Source organism: Euprymna scolopes, chromosome 8, assembly GCF_053919585.1.
Source record: "Euprymna scolopes isolate OS-2025 chromosome 8, ASM5391958v1, whole genome shotgun sequence".
Lineage (NCBI taxonomy): Eukaryota > Metazoa > Mollusca > Cephalopoda > Sepiida > Sepiolidae > Euprymna > Euprymna scolopes.
In genome coordinates this window covers 124,806,179-124,827,864 of record NC_136489.1, presented here as the reverse complement: position 1 = coordinate 124,827,864, position 21,686 = coordinate 124,806,179, and the positions used below count along the sequence as shown (strand labels likewise).

The 21,686-nt window shown below is 34.9% G+C and overlaps 1 protein-coding gene and 1 long non-coding RNA gene across 4 annotated transcripts in view; both read right to left on the bottom strand.

The window, feature by feature from the left end:
- LOC145283752 (ubiquitin thioesterase zranb1-B-like) overlaps positions 1 to 21,686 on the bottom strand; it is a 578,310-nt gene that overhangs the window by 59,303 nt on the left and 497,321 nt on the right. For all 3 annotated transcript variants that reach the window (XM_080132814.1, XM_080132813.1, XM_080132815.1), the window contains one exon: positions 1,465 to 1,663. In XM_080132814.1, coding sequence (XP_079988940.1) covers positions 1,465 to 1,663 — 199 coding nt within the window. The remainder of the gene's footprint in view (positions 1 to 1,464; positions 1,664 to 21,686) is intronic.
- Positions 1 to 21,686, bottom strand: part of LOC145283756 (uncharacterized) — a 259,776-nt gene that overhangs the window by 66,031 nt on the left and 172,059 nt on the right. The gene's annotated exons all lie outside the window — the stretch shown is intronic.

The following is a 21,686-nucleotide window of genomic DNA, read 5'->3' as shown; positions in this document are numbered from 1 at the left end:
CTCTGCAGCACAGACTTTTTAGTTCAACTTTCTGGTGTCACATTTCTCGTGATGGGAGTGAAATAAATACCCAGTCCAACAGTAACTTTGTTGCTGTCGCATTGCTGTTCTGTTCAGTTTTAGAAAGTCCACCATCTCAGACTTTATATTCTCTCTAAGAACAGAGCTTATGGCTAATCGCTTGTGGCACCCCTACTGAGAATATCAACGGGGCTGCTCAGGCATTTTTTAGTAATCTATAGTGCACTTATTTTAGGACACTGGGTTCACAAAATCGCACTTGCAATTGTGTCTAATTTTCTGGCAAGAAGGAAAACAATATAATGTAAACAATATAACTTATCAAAAACTGAAATTTCAGTTCTTTTTCTGTATAACTTTAAAAATTTGCAACAATTACAATCAATCCCGGGTAAGTACATCTAATCTTCTATGTAATAAAGTAAAATCAGCCAGATATTCGATTTTTGTCATCAATATATTCCTTCTTACAAAATTACTTCTTTCTGTATAGGCATTTTATCTTGATTTTGAACGGTGGTCCATGTTTTTAACAATAAAATGCAACTGGAGTTAATTTCTTTCTAGAAAATAATTCATCAGTTGGATATATTTTCATACAAGTACTATTATTTAACAACAATAAAAAAAAGGAAGTAATCTTATTTTTATCCATTACAGACTTTATTTTTCTTTTGGAAAAAAAGGGAGATAACTATATTCATACATCACAGATTTATTATCCTTAGAATAAAAGTTAAAACTTAAATGAAATAAACAAATGCACATTTAAAAAAAAAAAAAAATGAAAATACATCACTAGGCAATGTTGGGATGGGACAGCTAGTAAATTATAAGTCGAACATCCATTAACATAAGACCTTCCATCTATCCCATCCATAGCCTTGTGCCCCTGGAGGGGCATAGGCCATCCACAACTTTGTAGATGCTTTTGTAGTGAGGAATTCTTTTTGGGGGTGATGGTGCTGGCCCCACGCCCAACCTTCCCAAAAGGTACATACATTGCAATGATTAAGTCATTAAATCATCACATAAACTTAATGCGAGTGTACCAAACGTTTTGGTTAGAAACACTTTGGTACTTTTTTTTTAAAGTTTTTCCTTTTTTCTAGAATATAAAAGTTGATTGTGGTTGTAAGTTGGAAAGTTCTAAGAAAATCAGAGAATACACTGTCAAAAACAGCATAGAAAAATAGCATAAATAAGAAAAAGTTTAAGACAAAAAAAAAAAAAAGTTTAGAGAAAAATACAATGAACAAGACAAAAGACATGACCACCAAGCTTGGAAACAGATTGTAGGCTGCCAGAAAATATAAGATCACTGACAAAGCGACAATAAAATGGATAATGAGGATGAGGAAGAGAATGACAGTAACGATGATGACATTTTGCGGATAATTTTGTTAGCAAAGAGATTTTGAAACGTTTGGATTGGATACCTACATCATTGCACCATCACTGAGGCTTTCAGCAAGGGCTCTACGTAGTGAATTATCGACATCAAAGACACCCCAAGTAGCTTGCAAGACTGAATCCAAAAGGCAGTCTCCGGCAGTTCGGTTCCATAAGGCGTACAAGCGGCTACTCAACCTATCTGTTAATTCCAAACTCCAATTTATTATAGCTTCTTCGACTTCCAATTCTGAAAAGAAAACGAAAAAACAAATAAGATGGGATTATGAAATTTTGAGACGAGATGTGAATGTTTGTATTATTTTGAGTAATCGAACAATTATTCTCATCTTGGGTGTTATTGACACAATGTTTCACTCACTGCACCCCACGACCTTCTTCAGGTGTTGAATACAGGTTTCCTTTTCTCTACTAAGGAAAAGAGGGGTTAGCTCAGGTTTGAGGGTGGGTCCATAGACCATAAAGAAGGTTTAATCTTCAGGGGTCACTAGGATATTTATTTAAGGCTTTCCTAGGACTCAATTTTTCGGAATATCTATACTAATTGTTAATATTAGTGAAAAGAAATGTTTTACGAAACAGAGGATCGATAGTCATGCTTATTTTCCTTTTTTTTTTTTTTTTTTTTTTTTTTTTTTTTTAAAAGAACACAATGCAATTTTTAATCAATATAATACAAAATAAGAGATATTAAATTCTCTTGAACATAATTATACTTTTATGCCAGTCAGATGGAAAATTCAAATTCAAAATTAGTTTTAAAATTAAATATATAAAATCTAAATATCTTTTCATAAATTTAAACTTTCCACCCCAAAAGACTTAATTTAAAAAAAAAATCATGCAAATATGTCTATCATTTACATTTATCTATACATTATTAAAAAATGGTTTTGCAATTTGTTATATGCAAATAAAAACAGGCAATTTTTTTTTTTTTTTTTTACAAAGGAGTCACCACTTATAAAGGCCCGGAAGCCACTCGAGGATAAGGGTTAATGAGTGTAGAGTAGTCAATGGGAAAATGTAGTAATCGTTAGTTGTGGAAATTTGGTAAATCGAATTACTTAAGGGGATGACTCATCAAGAACTTGTTTACATTGGACTTGAAGGCAACGATATTGTAGTCAGCTGGAAAGCAGGAAAACGGAACAGAGTTCCACAGGCGTGCAGTTCTAAGAAAGAAGCTTTGTTCATGGAATCTATTAGGCACAGACAAAAAGTGGGTGAAATTATTGATAGTCGTTTCAGCTAGATGAGTTTTTTTTTTTGTGAAAGTCAGACCGGGGGGGGGTATGGATTGGAGCTCAGACGAGCACTTGTAGTTGACAAAAGGAATAGGCAGAGTACTCATTACGAACACAGTAGTTTTTTATGTCAATAGCAGAATGTTAATTTCATGTAAGTCTAAATTATTTCATTTTAGTTGAATATTTTATAAACTAAAAAAAAAAAGTAACATAAGAAAAAAAAAAAAACATTTACTTTTTAAAACCAACCTTTTTTTTATATAATCAGCAAAAAGTAAACAAAGATTATTAAGCAGTATTTAAAAGTGGATTAGTTTTGCTTAGAAACAATCATTTCTAACCAAAAACAGTTGATCACATGTAAGAAAACGTTTTTATATGGTATAATTTATAGAAATTCAGAAAACCAAATAATGTATTTATTTTTTAAGGAATAAAATCATTTACAAAAGCTGATTAGTTATTTTTGTTTAATGGCATATTGACATAATTAACTTAATTAATTTAATGCTGAATCCAGTCATTTTGGTAAAAGTTTTTATGCTTCAAGTACTTTATATCCTCAAATATTTATTAATAGAGTTTGGTTTGGTGGTTTTGTTTTATGGCATATCAATCCTTTTCAGATTATTTAATGTTTAATCCAGTCAATTTGGAAAGAGTTTCTATGCTTCAGGGTTTTTTTGGGTTTTTTTTTTTTTTATCTTCAAGTACTTATTTATCATGCCTGGTTTGATTGTTTTGTAGAAGTTAAATGTTTTTGTTTTCGACTTTGCAAAACATGACTGAAAGAAAAAAGAAAAAAAAAATACAATAAAATCAGATGTTTGGTGCATTTTTGGTCAGGATGCCAGTATTTCCAGACAACCTGATTTCGTAGTACTACAATTCCTGGCCAAAGTAAACCTGGGAGCAATCATAATTAAGGAGCAACTCCACATTCCCAACAGCTCACAAATGGAGCCTTACCATTGGACGTCTTAAGTTCAAACCCGCAACCTTTAAAACCTGAGTCTTTCAGCAAATATGTCTTTTTCAAAGAAAAGACTTCCCTTTTTTTCTTTTTTTCATTTTTCTTTTTCACTTTTTCTTCCCCTTTTTTCTTTTCTTCATTTTACTTCCCCTTTTTTTTTCTTTTCTTCATTTTACTTCCCCTTTTTTTTTCTTTTCTTCATTTTACTTCCCCTTTTTTTTCTTTTCTTCATTTTACTTCCCCTTTTTTTCTTTTCTTCATTTTACTTCCCCTTTTTTTTCTTTTCTTCATTTTACTTCCCCTTTTTTTTTCTTTTCTTCATTTAACTTCCCCTTTTTTTTTCTTTTCTTCATTTTACTTCCCCTTTTTTTTCTTTTCTTCATTTTACTTCCCCTTTTTTTTCTTTTCTTCATTTTACTTCCCCTTTTTTTTTCTTTTCTTCATTTTACTTCCCCTTTTTTTTTCTTTTCTTCATTTTACTTCCCCTTTTTTTTTCTTTTCTTCATTTTACTTCCCCTTTTTTTTTCTTTTCTTCATTTTACTTCCCCTTTTTTTCTTTTCTTCATTTTACTTCCCCTTTTTTTTCTTTTCTTCATTTTACTTCCCCTTTTTTTTCTTTTCTTCATTTTACTTCCCCTTTTTTTTCTTTTCTTCATTTTACTTCCCCTTTTTTTTTCTTTTCTTCATTTTACTTCCCCTTTTTTTTTCTTTTCTTCATTTTACTTCCCCTTTTTTTTTCTTTTCTTCATTTTACTTCCCCTTTTTTTTTCTTTTCTTCATTTTACTTCCCCTTTTTTTTTCTTTTTCTTCATTTTACTTCCCCTTTTTTTTTTTCTTTTCTTCATTTTACTTCCCCCTTTTTTTTTCTTTTCTTCATTTTACTTCCCCTTTTTTTTTCTTTTCTTCATTTTACTTCCCCTTTTTTTTTCTTTTCTTCATTTTACTTCCCCTTTTTTTTTCTTTTCTTCATTTTACTTCCCCTTTTTTTTCTCTTTTCTTCATTTTACTTCCCCTTTTTTTCTTTTCTTCATTTTACTGGTATAATATTAACCATATTTTTCCACCAATAAAAACACGTTCATCAGTTACTTATTCTCTCATGCAAATACTGTATAGGATATTTTTTTTCCCATGAAATGTCAATTTTCTTTGTAGTAGGAATAAAACAATAAATATGTAATCTGACATACCCAGATACTGTACCAAGAGGAAAGTATAAATTAATCACAACCAAAAGTTTAGCATTAACTTCCAACAGGAAAGTTCTTTGATAAACATTTTATGAACATTATACATGTGTATATATGCTTGATAGTATTGAGGGAGGAGGCTTTGAGATTAGTTAAACAAGAACGGGTTAGAGAGAGAGAGAGAGTGGAAATTTTTGAAATAGCAATCGGTTCAGTTGGTGATTTAGTTTGGTTGTTTTACGGTGTATTAACCCTTTTTGGGTTATTTCATGCTAAATCTAGTCATTTTGCTAACAGCTTTTATGTCTCAAATTATCTAAATCTTCAAATATTTATTCATGGTTTTAATTTTAATTGTTTTGTAGAGGAAAATCATTGTTTTTGACTTTGTAGAACATGATTGAGTTTTACAAAAGGAAAAGAAAAACACAACATTAATGTTTGGTGCATTTTAAGTCAAATTCGTTATCTGAATTAGCCTGATCTGGTCGCACCATAAACATAACATGCGGCCACAGCCGAGATTGAACTCACTACATAAGTTTGTAGTGTAATTAAAATTTTGTTCGTAGCTGAATACTTGATGCTTCACCAGGGCTATCAAGGGTCTTTTTTTTTTATCGTGACGCCATCACTAGATGGGTTGCCTACCATGGCTTAAGAGAGTCCCATCTACCCTCAAGAGAAAGATAGACCGTGCTAGTTTCCCAACCTGGTATTTCACCTTGCAGTACATACAGCACTTCACTTTCCCAAATGGTCACCCATCTGTTACTGGCCATGCTTAATGTTGCTTAACTTCGGTGATCTGGTAAGAACCAGTGTTTCAATGTGATTGTGTTGCACCAGGACCACTCATAAAACAATGTTTGGTACTTGTACAGTTTAATCAAGACATTAAAAAATGAAAATATCGAAAAAAAAGTTTAAATTGTATGTATCCGGCAAACTCGAGGGGAGGGGAGGGGGGATCTTCCCGGCAAACTCGAGGGGAGGGGGGGACCTTTGCGTCAAACTCGACGGGAGGGAAGATCATGCCTGTGCTATAAAAAAAAAAAAAAAAATTATCATCAGTTTTTGATGAATTTGCTCGATCTGGCCTTCTTGGATCTAGGAGAGCCAGTATGCTTCCACTGAGAACTGTCTCTTGATCTCTAGGTAATAGCAGTAGATCCAGCTTTTATCGCAGGTTACCAGAGTATCAAGAATTGTGGAATCTGAACTGATCAGCTCAACCATCTCCTTTCTGCTGTCATGATAACGTCTTTCTTTCTGATCTTCTCTGAACACCTTTGGGACAAACTTTGTACAAATCTCCCGCATCTTCAGTTCTTTGCAAATAATTGCGTGTACAGTTACCACACTAACATCAAGCTGTGCACTTATTGTCTCTATAGACACACGACTATCCTTATTTATAAAATTCTTTATTTGGCCAATCAATTCTGGTGTTCTGACTTTCTTACTCTTCACACACCTCTCATCCTTCCTCACAGAATTCCTGCTTTCCTTTAATCTCTTATGGCACTCAAAACTGATGTTAAATTCATTCGTGTTGAATCTTAGAAGAAAAAAATAGTCTCCATTAGAGAATGTCTATTAAAAAAAAAAAAAAAAAGTTTCCATTTGGAATGTCTTGATAATCGCTCAAAATTTAAAATTAGAAATACTAGCAGAAAGCCACTCAATAAATATCACTAATCGTGCAGAAATTAAATGTTATACTAGCATTTTGTTCAATTTTATTTCATCAAGATCATGACCGAGTGTAGGCCATTTCATTTTTGTTCTAACCTAAGATTCGACACTATTTGTGTTTTAAACTAAAACGCTTTAAAATAAGCGAAAACGCACACAAAAAAAACTCATCTAGGTAGGTAACAAAGTAACTTATCTTACCTCTGGTAACATTCGTTTTTTTGTTTTTTTTACCACCTTTTTGCTTTGTTGTCTATACAACAAAAGGCCCATATTTTGTACACTATGAAGAACAAATTTAGAACTTAATTTTGCAAAGATGTCTAACAGTTAAAAATAATATTCTACTACAAAAGAAAAATATAAGTACAAATATTCCTGACCAATGACAGGTCGGAACAGCTAGTTATGCATACGATTTGAAAGTACAAAAAAGGACTGCACAAAAAAAGTTAGATGATTAAAATTTTGAAAGAAAAAAAAAAAAAACGAGTGTCATATTTAATTTTTATGGTTATCTATAACTAAATTCTCACGCAAGTCAAATGTTGAAGGAACTAAAATGAGACGAATATAAAAAAGAAAACCATGTTTATTTCACACCATTCGTTGAGTTGCATCTTTTATCAGATGATTCATTATTTAGAATTTTAAACAATCTTTATTCATGAACATCTTTTCAATTGGACAATCCCATATTTCTCAGTTTATACAACCGCTTCTCTCTGGTCTTAAAACTGACAGATATAATCTTATGCTAAAATAATAAATATTATAGAAAGAGGAAAGGAGAGCCAGAAAGAGAGAGAGGGGGGGAGGGTATTAGAGAGGTAGAGGAAGAAGAGAGAGAGGGAATTAGAGAGTAAAGATATGCGCGAGAGAGAGGGGGGATAGAGATGAGAGAAGCGAGAGAGAGAGAGAGAAGCGAGAGAGAGAGAGAGAAGCGAGAGAGAGAGAGAAGCGAGAGAGAGAGAGAGAGAGAGAAGCGAGAGAGAGAGAGAGAGAAGCGAGAGAGAGAGAGAGAGAAGCGAGAGAGAGAGAAGCGAGAGAGAGAGAAGCGAGAGAGAGAGAGAGAAGCGAGAGAGAGAAGCGAGAGAGAGAAGCGAGAGAGAGAAGCGAGAGAGAGAGAGAGAAGCGAGAGAGAGAAGCGAGAGAGAGAAGCGAGAGAGAGAAGCGAGAGAGAGAAGCGAGAGAGAGAGAGAGAAGCGAGAGAGAGAGAGAGAAGCGAGAGAGAGAGAGAGAAGCGAGAGAGAGGAGAGAAGCGAGAGAGAGGAGAGAAGCGAGAGAGAGAAAGATATGAGAGAGAGAGAAAGATATGAGAGAGAGAGAGAGAGAGAAAGATATGAGAGAGAGAGAGAGAAAGATATGAGAGAGAGAGAGAGAAAGATATGAGAGAGAGAGAGAGAGAGAAAGATATGAGAGAGAGAGAGAGAGAGAAAGATATGAGAGAGAGAGAGAAAGATATGAGAGAGAGAGAGAAAGATATGAGAGAGAGAGAGAAAGATATGAGAGAGAGAGAGAAAGATATGAGAGAGAGAGAGAAAGATATGAGAGAGAGAGAGAAAGATATGAGAGAGAGAGAGAAAGATATGAGAGAGAGAGAGAGAGAGAAAGATATGAGAGAGAGAGAGAGAGAGAGAGAAAGATATGAGAGAGAGAGAGAGAGAGAAAGATATGAGAGAGAGAGAGAGAGAGAAATATAGAAAAGAAAGAGGGGGGAAAAAAAGAGCATCAGTAATTTGACAGATGTTATATCAACCAGTATTCATCTTATTCAAAACTTTTACAAGGTAACCATTTCCTATAGACAAATACTACAAAAATATTCCCACTGTACCTAATAGTTTTTTAATTTAATTTTTTGTATTCCTAGTTAGAACAAGGTTGTTTTTTTAATGTGGAGAACCACAGCTCACCAAAAAGTGCAGTCAGGACTGAAACAAAAATAAAAAAATTGCCTCAGTCTAGGCAGATTTCTCCTGCACTTACAGGACAGAAACGATGAAGTGTTGTATCAGAACCGATATTACACTTTGCTCCCAGTTAAATGGCCAAGATATTCTCCATGTTGCCATCTCCAAAATCTGGTTATATTTATTGTATTGCGTATCGTGTATTCACGAAAGAGACGGTTGCTATGGCAACTTTTTATTTATTTTGGCAATAGGAATGTTGCCTTTTTTTTTTTTTCAAAAATAAAATCAAAATAAAAGTCAGTATTAATTTTCCAACCTGACCGTCAACATCCATTATTTCTTGTGGCTTGATACATGATCGGACAAAACATCTGGTGTCAGAAACCAAAGAAAAACAATTTAATTGTCCCTATTTCATCGGATCCCATTAATATTTTTTTTCTTTTACACTTTCATCCATCTATATACATTAAATACGAGAGCGTGTCTTTTCTTTGTGTGTCACGCTTACATCTTTGTTCTTCCGAGTGACTGTGGTTTGATTCTGACTAGCCTGGGTGTCCGGCTTTGCCCGGGGGGTTGGAGGTGTCTGTTGAGCAAAAAAAAAAAAATAAATAAAAATAAAAGTGCTAGTAGGCAGGCAGGCTCGAACCCATACCGCGAAGGAGGAAAAGAACGTTAAAAAAAAAAAAAAAAAAGAAACAAAAAAACGTGACGTCTTTGCTATTGCGTCCATCACCAACCCGGAAGTGGCGAAGGCTTACATTAAGGCTAATCAATTGAAAAGAGGGGAATGACTTTCGAAAATATTGGTGAAAAAAGCGACCCCTCCCTGTAGAAAAGTGCCCAGTTGAGGGTGAAGGAATTAATGTTCTTGGCCAATTTTTTGATAGTTGTCGTCCGAAGGGTCGAGCTTCAAAATGATACTGATCTCATGAAATCCGTCGCTTCTGTCAAAAGTTTTTGCAAGACATACATACATTTAAATAGACAGGTGAGATTTCTATTAAAGATCACTTTCCATTTCTTGTAATAAATAATTTTACAAAAAATTCTTCATAAGTTTTCGTTTTGATTATAGTTGAAGGAACTCAAGTTATATATATATATATATATATATATATATATATATATATATATATATATATATATATATATATATACTAGCTGTACCCTGACAAGCGTTGCAGTGGCTCAATTTGGTGTAATGGAAAAATCTAATAAAAACAGAAAATGCATGTTTCTTATATTCTTAGTACAGCAACCCACTCCAAAAAGTGAAAAAGAGGGCGAAAATGAAAAAAAATGGTACTCTTGCAGAATTTGATCTGGATCCTCAGGAGTTTTCGTCAATCATGGTTTGGGCTCGACCAATCAGTGGGTGAAGTCGAACATAGCAAAAATGTTGAAACGCTAAATATTTTTTTTTTTTTTTTCTGTATACAAAAATTTCTATTTTTTTGCGACGGAAACGGTTTGCAGATTCGTTTTTAGCACACCGAAATCTACAAACAATAAAAATTTTGTTATATACGAACGTGAAACGCACGGCCCTTAATGGAAAATTTTATCAAAAATTTTTGGGGAAAATAGTTTTCAATAAAAACAGCAAATGAATTCAATAGAAAAAAAAAAAAAAATGAATGCTATTTTTTTTTTCTGCATGTTTCTTTGCTAAAAAGTTTTTTGTTTGATTTTTTTGCATGGTATTAACCCCTGAACTCTGGGACTATTTTCCATTTCACAGACATAGTCTTTGTTTACACTACGCGCGAGCATAAACCAAGGCTGTTAAACATGCACTCGCGTACCAAACTGCCTTGTCAAAAAACCTTTAAGCCAATAAAAACGAAAATAAATGCCCCTTCCTCGGGTGGCCAGAAATTGGGTGCTCATTTTAAGTTAAATTTACATGAAAACTATTTTTGGTACTCCTGGGTGTTGAGTTCCATGGCGACCCGCAGAATTATTTAATGGTCGTTCCCTTATTTCCCCCCTCTCGGTCAAGGCTAACGCATGAATGCGTAATGTTTTTTTTATTTATTTACTTACGTTGCCTTTCACACTTTTACAAACATTATTTACGTTGGCTTAACTCTTTTCATAAATAATAAAAAAAAGTAACTAAACCATTTATTGATAATTTGTCACGTATACAAACATTTATTTATTTATTTATTTATTTACGTTGGCTTAAACTCTTTTCATGAATAAAAAAGAGTTTTACTCTTTAAGAATAATAAAAGGAAAAGTTACTAAACATTTATTAATTTCTCATGTACTTACTTGGCTACTATTAAGTAGATAGTAAAATGTTGTAATTCAAAAGTCGTCAATGCGTGGTGCAAGTGAAAGGTTCATTTCTACTGGAAGTGAAATGACAGACAGTCTCTCAGTTACAAAAAATATTTTGATTTTATTTACTATTTTTATAATTCGCAATGTTAAATTATTTTAATAATATGAAACCATTCCTTGAGTTTACAGATAGATTTTCTGAAAATTTCAATTAAATTGGCAATGTAGAAATATGGTTTTATCGATTTTGAACGAACCAAGAATTATGTATATATATGAAGAAAAAAAAATGTATCTATATAAGTTTTGGTTGAAGCTGATGCACCCAAGTCATATGGATATATATTTTATTTTTGAAATCATAACTTTTATATATAAGAATCGATAGAAACTTTACTCTATATACGAAATCTGCAAGAATTAAAATATCATATTTAAGTATATTTTCCGCCCGGGCTACACCGGGCGTCCCTGCTAGCTTACATAAAAACTTACGCAGTTTTAACGAAAGAGCTACAATAATATCAGGTCGTCTCTATGCTTAACATTCACACAAAGCCAACATCAATGTATTACATATGAAAGAATCTGCTGTGGAATTTCCACAGGTCCTACTAGTTTGGTATAACATCGACTAGCATGTGATGGGTTACTTTTAGAATTGACTTACAAGCTAACCTGTCCCTGGCCAGATCTTTGTCTATCCCTCTTTATCACTGCCACTCAAGTTTTCATTAGCCTTACCATGTAAAACGAAACTCTTACCTCAACTGAACTTTCATCTACTCTTTCAATATGGCCATACCATCAAAGTCTCCTGTTCTACATACATCTTATATTATTGTTTAGATTTTATCTTTCTCTGAGACAGAGGTCTCCAAAGTTTTCAATCAGGGTGAGGGTGGGGGCACATTGCTGATATTTTACAGAAGTGGTGTGCAAACTTTTCAGTGCAAGGCCACATTAAAAAAACATTCAAATTTTACTGGGCCTCATTGTATATTGTCCAATATAATTGATATCTAAAATAGAGAAAAAAAGGATTTCAAAGAAAAAATGCCATTAATTTTCACATTACTGAATATAAAATCCTCTTGGGCATTCAACATTCAGTACTTGGAGGGCCGCATGAATTCCTTTTGCTGGCCGCATGCAGCCCGCGGGATGTAGTTTCCCCACCCCTGCTTTAGAGTTACTCAGGCCAAAATAAAAAAAAAATTTAAAAAATGATCTGGACGCCTTTTATACGGTTTTGCTCATTAGTTTTGTTTTTTTAATGAAACTGGTTCACCAAAAATCTCATTTTCAAAATTATTTTCAGAATACAAAATCAAAAAAAAAACAAAAAAAAAAACACTATTTTCACACATTTTTTATTTAAAAAATTTTCCTGAATATTTTTACATTTTTCATAAGACCTCCACAGGCTGGATTAAAGACTTTGGCAGGCTGAATCTGGCCTGCGGGCCATAGTTTGGACATCTCTGCTCTAAGGTCACAAATCTAAGCCTGTCCTCAACACTTCCATTACATATCTATTGCATATCATTTCTCTCCATGCAACACGTCTTCAACTCTCACTGACCAGCTTTTATTTCCCTACACTATCATGCCTGATAAACTCATCACTTGGTTAACAATGATAATGATCTGCTGGTTAGTAATGGTAAAAGTTCCCTGAACTTACTCCATCCACTCATAGCTCTTGCAATCACACAAACACCTGCTAGTTTAACCAACAGAAAGTAATTTCTGAACTAATTTCTGAATGGAAATTTTATAGCAAGCCCCACCTCTCCCCCAATGGTTTACTTCTACTTTCGCAACTGCCATTGCTCAAAGGCAGCATGCATACCGTAGATTTAACTGACATAAGTCCAGTTCAAACAGACAGAAGTTTATAGAAGCTAGAAGTAACGTTAAGAAAGAAATAGCGACAGCTAAGAGAGAATTTACTGAAACCACTAAAAAACGCATCAAAGCACAAAAATTAGGAACTCGTGACTTCTGGAAAATCTACAACAGTGTAGTAAATAATGGGCAATCAACAATTCCCCCACTAACCAACAATCACAAGGTTGTTTGCTTAGCAACCGACAAGGCTAATATGCTTGCCAGTCGGTTTGCCTCCAACTCCACACTGGACCCTTCCAACCACCCCCTGCCTGACTTTCCTTTGCAGACAGACGCCACGCTAGACGATCTAAAAATCACCCCCGCTCAGGTGCATGCTATCATAAAAAACCTTGACACTTCAAAAGCATGTGGACCTGATCTCATCCCAGCTGTGCTATTAAAAAAGTGCTCAGCCGAAGTAGCTCCAGTTCTCTCTAAACTCTACAACAAATGCCTTAATGAATCATGCTTTCCGGGCTGTTGGAAAACTGCTTCTGTCGTACCAGTATTCAAGAATTCTGGCGAAAAAACTGATCCATCAAATTATCGCCCCATTAGCCTCCTCCCACTTTTCGCCAAAATATTTGAGACCATAATTAACCATGCTCTAGTCCGTCACCTTACAGATGCTAAACTTCTGACTGACAAACAATATGGATTTAAACAAGCCCGTTTCACAGCAGATATCCTCACTGTAATCTCTGAACGTATATACCATTCACTGGACAAAGCAGGGGAGGGTAGAGCGGTAGCTCTAGATATATCTAAGGCTTTTGACAGGGTATGGCATGAGGGTCTCCTCAGGAAAATTAGATCATACGGTATCACTGGTAGAATACTTAACATGATTAAATCCTTCTTAGATAAAAGAAAAATCCAGATTGTCTTCGACGGTCGTACATCTAAACAATATGATATAAATGCGGGAGTGCCTCAGGGGTCTATCCTTGGACCTCTATTATTCCAAATATTTATTAATGACCTCCCCGACAAAACTGCCTCTGAGATGGGTATATATGCTGATGACACCACACTCTATAACAGGCATGACAGCAAAACAAATGAACACATAACTAAAGAAATGGCAAAAACACTAGAGGATGACCTCCAATGTGTAGTGGAATGGGGACAAAAATGGATGGTCACATTCAATGCTGCCAAGACTAAACTGGTTTCTTTCAATAATTACAAGAAACCTTCTCTGCCACCAATAGCAATGGCCAGTGACTCCTTATCTGAGAGTATATCTTTCAAACTGCTTGGCCTATCGTTCACAGGAAACAAGTGTTGGAACAATTACATTGAAAACATTGCCAGGGCCGCTGCGAAGAAGGTAGGCTCTCTCTACCGTGCTAGAAAACTACTGACACCTGAAAGTATCCTGTACCTCTATAAGGCCACCATTCGCCCATGTATGGAGTATTGCTGCCACATTTGGGCTGGTGCATCTGCTGCTAGTCTCTCGCTCCTAGACAAGGTTCAAAAGAGAGTCGCAAATCTGATAGGCCCTGAACTGGCATCTAAGCTTCAGCCTCCGTCCCATCGATGAAACGTTGCATCCCTCTACCTGTTCTACAAGTATTTTAATGGTGAATGCTTTGACGAACTGCAGACACTTGTACCCCCACGACGTAGACACCCTCGACAAACCCGACAGACAGCTAAATCCCACCCCCACGCAGTAGAGATCCTTAGATGTAAAAGATCTTTCTACTCCAGTAGTTTCTTCCCCAGAACCGCTAGACTCTGGAACTCCATTCCAGGTCCCTGCTTCCCCAACTGTACTGACATGCAGAAGTTCAAGTGTAACGTGAATCGACATCTTGCTGCCCAAATCCCAACATAGTGCCCCAGTAGTTGCTGCCCCTGATAGTAGCCCCCTACACCAAAGTGGCAATGCGCCTTGTTTGGGGTGAAAATGTAATAAAAAAAATAAAATAAAATTTTAAAAATCTCAGAATTTACTTACTTTTTTCTTTCTTTTCTTTTGTACATGGAGGGTCACCACTTATCAAGGTTCGGAGGCCACTCAAGGAAAAGGTTTAGATGTTAGGTAAATATTGAGACAAGATCAGTCACGGTGGAACTTGGGCAGGGCTAGATTATCGAAATGGACGACTCAACAGAAATTTATTTACATAAAGACTGCATATTATATTCAGCCGAGAAGCAGACAAACAGTTCTAGGAAAGAACTCGTGGAATTTTAGTGCAGTTTTGGTCAAATATAGGGAGTGGGGAAAGTATTTGTTGTGAATGTTTTACTGGGAGGGACTATAGATTGGAGCTCAGTCGAACGCCTACCATAAAAGATATCGATAGAACAGACAGACTAGCAATGTCTCTTCTGTGAGAAAGAGGGAGTAGGGAGGTGAAAAGGTCATCACCGACTAATGAAGTTATAGCTTTATAACAACTTCAATCAATTAAAAAGACAAAACAACTCCTGAGTGAACAGCGGTAGGGATTAGTAATATAAAAATAGTTGTCAATCCTACTTTTTTTTTTTTTTAATATAATTAAAAATAGAGGGTAAACACTCTTTTCCTTTATCAAACATCACGATTTACACACCTAAAGAAGGCTGGAGGTTCCATCAACTGAAACGTTGTGCAAATAACACCAAGATGAAAACAATCGTCTGATTAACCGAAATAATATCGACAATCATTTTTCATCTCAAAAAATTCAATAATTTCTTTCGCTTTATTAAAACAAAACTTTTTTTAACACAAAAACGCATTCTCTTGTTTTTAAATTTTAGACTAAAAATAAGAAATAGAATATAAATAGAATTTGTTTTCTCGTAAATGAACCTGTAGAGTTCGAAGTCAACATTTCAGAGAGTAAATGTGGGTGAATCTATTCTATTTTAACTTTTGTAACTTATGGTAATATGTTGAAGCGCGGGGAGAATAGAATCAAGAATGAATGGAGAATCACCATGATGACCATTTTATTCACTGCTTTGTAAAACTTACATTGCAAAATCATCTCGAAATTTCAATTCTATCATTTGGACAGCAAAGAAAAAAAAAAAAATGGAGGTCACTTTTAACGAATGTAGAAAATCGCTCTATACATTCCTAACCCATTTATGATGACCAATTGTAGCAAAGAAAGATTTTTTTTTTTTACCCGGTTTGTGTTATTTGAATTAATCGGACTAATGTTCTTCATCTTGTTATTTGCACAAGGTTTTGGTCGATGTAACCTTCGACCTTCTTCAGGTGCATAAGTCGCCATGTTCGGTAAATGAAAAAAGGAGGTTTTAGCTTTACATTTTCGAAGTTTTGAATTTAGGCTAAGTTAGAAAAAGATCAAAGGTTACATCAACCAAAACGTTATGCAAATAACAAGATGATAACGTTAGTCTGATTAATCAAAATAATACCAATAATCATTCCCCATTTCAAAAATTCCTAAGCATAAATAATTTAATAAAAAAAAGTAAAAACAATTTTAAAAAATCAGTTTAATCAAAATCAATGTGAAAGTTTGATTTATTCAAACTTTATTCATATGAAAACACCTCAAACCTATTTAATTCAATAATGTCACAAAATATTTTCAAATATGTTATTGATATTGTGCACAGCCAAGGTCATACTTCATTTGCATAACTATTTTATACAGTTTATAAGAAACTAATTGTTGTGGACCTGGAAGGGTTACTAAGGAAAACGCAGAGAGGAGTTAGAAAAGGTAACATGTACTGGGAGAAAAAAAAAAAAAAAGAACAGCATATACAAAGAACAACCGTTGTAGTAAGAACCGCCAAGATGGCGGACTATGAAAGTATCCTGACCACATCGAGAATCGTAACACTCAGTTAATTTATACAGTTTGGAAAAGTTCATCTTCCGTGCATGGGTGAATCTCTATAACATTAATATTTTGTACGACTCATTTGTAATTTGATTCTCCAATTTTATTATATATACACAATAGTTTTCTGAAGTAGTAATATTAATTAAAGTGATTTCATGAAAAAAAAAAAAAAAGTTTCAAATATAAAATCGTAGCTTCCGGTTTGATTGTTTTGAAATTCAAATGAAAACTTTGTTAAGTTTATGCAAGATACATTTGCATATATCAAAAACTTAGTTACTTGGGAATAATTTAAAAAAAACTATTAAATGCAATGACTAACAAGGTTTTTATTTTGATGATTAAATAAATGAGCTACCAAATTCATAAATGGCAGCTAGACTTTGGAATTCCCTTCCAGACCCCTGCTTCCCCAACTGTACTGACATGCAGAGGTTCAAGTGTAACGTGAACTGACAACTTGCTGCCCAACTCCTTACACAATACCCCTGATGCTTATGTCCCTGATAGTACCTATTTACTATGCCTCCCCACGGGACAGAGTTAGACACCAGGGTCGTTTTTTTAACGTGGAGAAAAGGTACAAAAATAAAAATTGTCTCAGTCGTGAAGGATTTCTCCTCCACCGAAAGAGAACAAGAAATAGAAGTGCAGCATCTGAAGAACAGATGGTATTTATTTGCTTCCCCACCGAGCAAATTAGGCACAAGGCCGATTTTTAATGTGAGGAGTGAAAGGGAAATGGGGACCAACTCCCCGGGGAGTAGGGGAGCTGGATAGTGACAACTGGTATGAAGGGTTGCCCCTACATTGACCAAGGTCTTATATGTGGGGTCGTCCCCACATATGGTCTTTGCTTGCAGTATCTGCCGGAACAGATGGTATTTATTTGCTCCCCCACTGAGCAAATTAGGCACATGGCCGTTTTTAATGTTAGGTAAAAACCAGCTCCCCTAAAAGTAGGCAAAAAGGGGGCACTCTGGTTACCAAAAATAATAATTGTCCCAGTATAGAGGGTTTCCCCTCCATTGACTGGTGCAAATTATCTTAAGTGCAGTATCTGCCGGAACAGATGGTATTTATTTGCTCCCCCACAGAGCAAATTAGGCACAAGGCCGTTTTTAATGTGAGGTAAAAACCAGCTCCCCTAAAAGTAGGCAAAAAGGGGGCACTCTGGTTACCAAAAATAATAATTGTCCCAGTATAGAGGGTTTCCCCTCCATTGACTGGTACAAATCATCTTAAGTGCAGTATCTGCCGGAACAAATACTACACTTTGATCCTGGCCCGAAGGCCAAGTTCTTTTTAGTAGCACCCTACAACAAAGTGGCAATGTGCCTTGTTTGGGGTGAAAATGTCATAAAACAATAAGAAAAAAAAATTTAAAAAAAAGAAAAAAAAAAAAAAATTGCTGACTAGGCTTTACAATGCAATGATTCGTCCCCACTTGGAATACAGGGTCGTAGTGTTTGCACAAATTGGCAAGATGTTCTTTGATTCTCTTGAGCATTTAAAATGTTGTGCCATCTATAAATATAAAAGCGAAAATGTATGTACGTATGTATGTATGTATGTATGTATGTTTTTTGTGTATGTCTGCAAAAGGCTTTTTCCACTTGGTTCTCGCTCGACTCGCTCATTCTTAAAACTTTATATCACATGTAAATCGTAATATCTACAAGTTAACAATGGGGGTCGTCTGTCTATTTAATTTGCCCAACTTTGAAAAGCTAAATATTCCACAATTTTGGGTCGCCGCATGTTGATTTAGCTTTTCCGTATAAAACCGAAAATAAGCTTAACATATCATTCCCGGCACGATCAACGGGAACGTCTAAAAGCAATCAGCTTATCAATGCAGAGTTTATCCTTATATCAGACAATTGCTATTCAATTTGGACAATCCCCTTTTTAGGGGGGGGGGCTGGTTTCCCTCCACAACATCTTGGGGAAACAAAAAAAATACAAAAACTGCCCCGCAGTAAATAAAAAACTGCCCCACAGTGAAAGCTGACCTCATTACGTCATTAAGTACAGACACCTGCCAATTCTTAATACTTAAATAAATTCAAACATGTTTCCGTTACGATTTCTTGGTGGCCGATCGGTTAACGTCGCACTTTTTTTTTTTCACACTTTATTTTCCAACTTCGCCTCAAGCCTTTGGGTTCGATCCTTCCTACTTATCTACCAAAACTTTTTTTTTACCCCCCCCCCTGACACAAACACCAGGGCAACGATTTTTTATTTTACCCAAAACCACACACACCTTTAAACACCCGAGCAACGCTGGGTACCCCCACTAGTCTATATATATATAAAAGTGAAAATGTGTGTATATGTATGTATGTTCGCTTTTTGTGCATATCTGCAAAAGGCTTTTTTCCGGCGGGTTCTCGAGGCCGTCACTCATTCTTAAAACTTTATATCATGTGTAAATCGTAATATCTAGGAGTTAACGGGGGTCGCCTGGCTATTTAATTTTCCCGACTTTGAAAAGCTTAATATTCCACAATTTTGGATTGCCGCGTGTTGATTTGACTTTTTCATATAATTAAAGCGAAACTAATTCGGAGTTGGCGTCATTGTTCCAGTCGTGATCTGTTCCGGTCGCGATCGCCGAGAACGTCCAAAACCAATCAGCTTTGATCAACGCAGAGTTTTTCCTTTGCTATTGAATTTGGAAAATCCCCTTTAAGTGGGGAGCTGGCCACCCCCATCATCTTGGGGAAGCCAAAACTGCCCTGCATTGAAACAAAGTAAACAAACCCCAAAAAGACTGCCTCGCAGTAAATAAAAAACTGCCACGTCATCATAACGCTCCCGCAATGACCTCATTAAGCAGCCACCTGTAAATCAAACATCTTTGACTTGACTCACGTTTAACCCTTAACACGCTTATCAATTCCTCTCCCCTCGTGGCCGAGATGGTTAGGTGGCTGGCTTTTTTTCCCTTCTGTTTCCACCTTCGTGTCAAGGCTTCGGGGTTCAATCCTACCTTCCTACTAAAATTTTTTTTTTCTTTTACACCGCCAAACACCCGCCCAACGCCAGATCCCCCCCCTGCTAGTCTATAATATAAATCTCACCTGTCTATTTAAATGTATGTATGTATGTCTCGTAAAAACTTTCGACAGAGGCGACAGGTTTTCACCAGATCGGTATCGTTTTCAAGCTCGACCCTTCGGACGACAATTTTCGAAAAATTGGCTAAAAACATTAATTCCTTCACCCTCAACTGGGCACTTTTTTAAAGGGTGGAGTAGCAAAAGATAATTCCTTCATGACAATTTAGCCATACATGCATGCACAAAAAAAAAACGTTCTTTATTGAATAAGTTTAAATATAAAAAAAAAGAAACAACCTAATTTCACTCACGCAGTCATAGATTAAAAGTATGAGCAGCGTCATTATTTTAAGATTGCACATTAAAGCCAAGATATCAGATATATTTTTTTCCATTTTTAAAGTTTTAATATTGAAACAAGGTTATTTCTGCCATTTTTTTTTCGTTCGTTCATTTTTTTTATATTTTTCCATCACGTTTGCAGTTTTTTTTGGGGTTTTTTGTTCTTGTTTTTCCGATTTTTTCAAGAAGTTTTAACATCGTTCGCTTGCTCTTTATTTTGCATCACGTTCGTTGTTTTTTTATTCTTTTATTTATAATATTTAAACAGGATTATTACGTTCGCTTATTCTTTATTTTCCATTTTGTTTTGATTTAGCCCCACCCACTCACACACACACACCTCGGCAACGCCGGGTACTCCACTAGTCACATATGTACTACATATTCCCTGCTGTGACGCTGTTCCCTCTGGAGTATATGATCTGCTTGGATTAGATCTGCTGTCTACAGATTATTTCATGGTTCTTACTCCACTGCAATCCTCAAATACTGCCCTCTGCTGCAGCTGAACAGACCAAACCCGCAATAATATACTTTCATATTAGACCCTCTGTATGATAATATCGGTGTTTGCTCAAAGATGTACCGGCGATCCCCTTTTGTATTGTGTTCTGCAGCCCTGAACGTGCTGCCTCAGAATTGTGTGAATGAACATGTATCACTGTCACATTTTCGGGTTTCTGCAGTATTTAACTATCATCATGTTCCTAAGCTTTATGCATTCTCTAATTAGTTGAGTAGCCTCCGTCTATTGCTAACCGTTTTATGACTATGGCTTAATAAAGAAAAAAATAAATAAGGAACGATTTCCAGTTAAAATATAGTTAGCATTACATCTGTAATTATAAGAACATGTTTCAAATGTGTAAATAGGCTGAAATTTTTTTTTTTTTTTTGTTTTGTTTTTTTGGGTTTTTGGGTGGTTCTACATTATTGGGACAAGATTTTGTAGTCGATAAATAGTTTTCAGATGAAAAACAATGGTTTCAACTGATTTTCTTTCGTCGATTCTAATAAGTTACAATGGTAGCTTCCAAATTATGCATCCGAATATTACTGAATTATTAAAAAAAAAAAAAAAACTTTAATTGTATTAGCAAATGAAAAATTGCTGCCATCTTGTTTGAATCCAAACGGAAAATTAGCTCCCTTTTGAACTTTTCTGTGTTTTATGAGTTTTCTTTAAATTCTATTTTTTCTTTTCTTATATAAATAATTTTCTACCTTATCGATTTTCGTAACCTTTTTTATATAATCATCTTAAAAATGCGAGGGATACATAGATACAATTGTTTTCATGTGAAATTCAGTTTTACAATTTTCGAAATCTCGTCCCATTAGTGTAGAAGCGCCGTTTTTATTTTTATTTTACTAGCAATTATTTCAGCATATGTACACATTCCAAGTGCTTTCTCAAGATTACAAGCGTAATACTAACTAGATTTTAACTCGAAATGGGTCCTCATTTACTAATATTTATCAGCAAAAACAAAATCAATATTTATCGCTTGTACACAATTTTTCTTCATGCTTCTAAGTATGCAGTTTAACCTAATTAAAATATTTTTTAAATGGGATTTTAATAAACTTGTATTCTTTCATCATATTACATTTTTTTTTAAATTATTTCAATAAATAATTAATTAACAAAAAAAATAATGTGAAAGCGAGAAACACACATACAAATGAGAAGTTGTTATACAATTTTATTAATAAAGGGGTAACAAGCTTTATACCTAAATTCGTCAGATGCTACATTTTTTTTTTTTTTTTTTTATGTGAAATTGACAT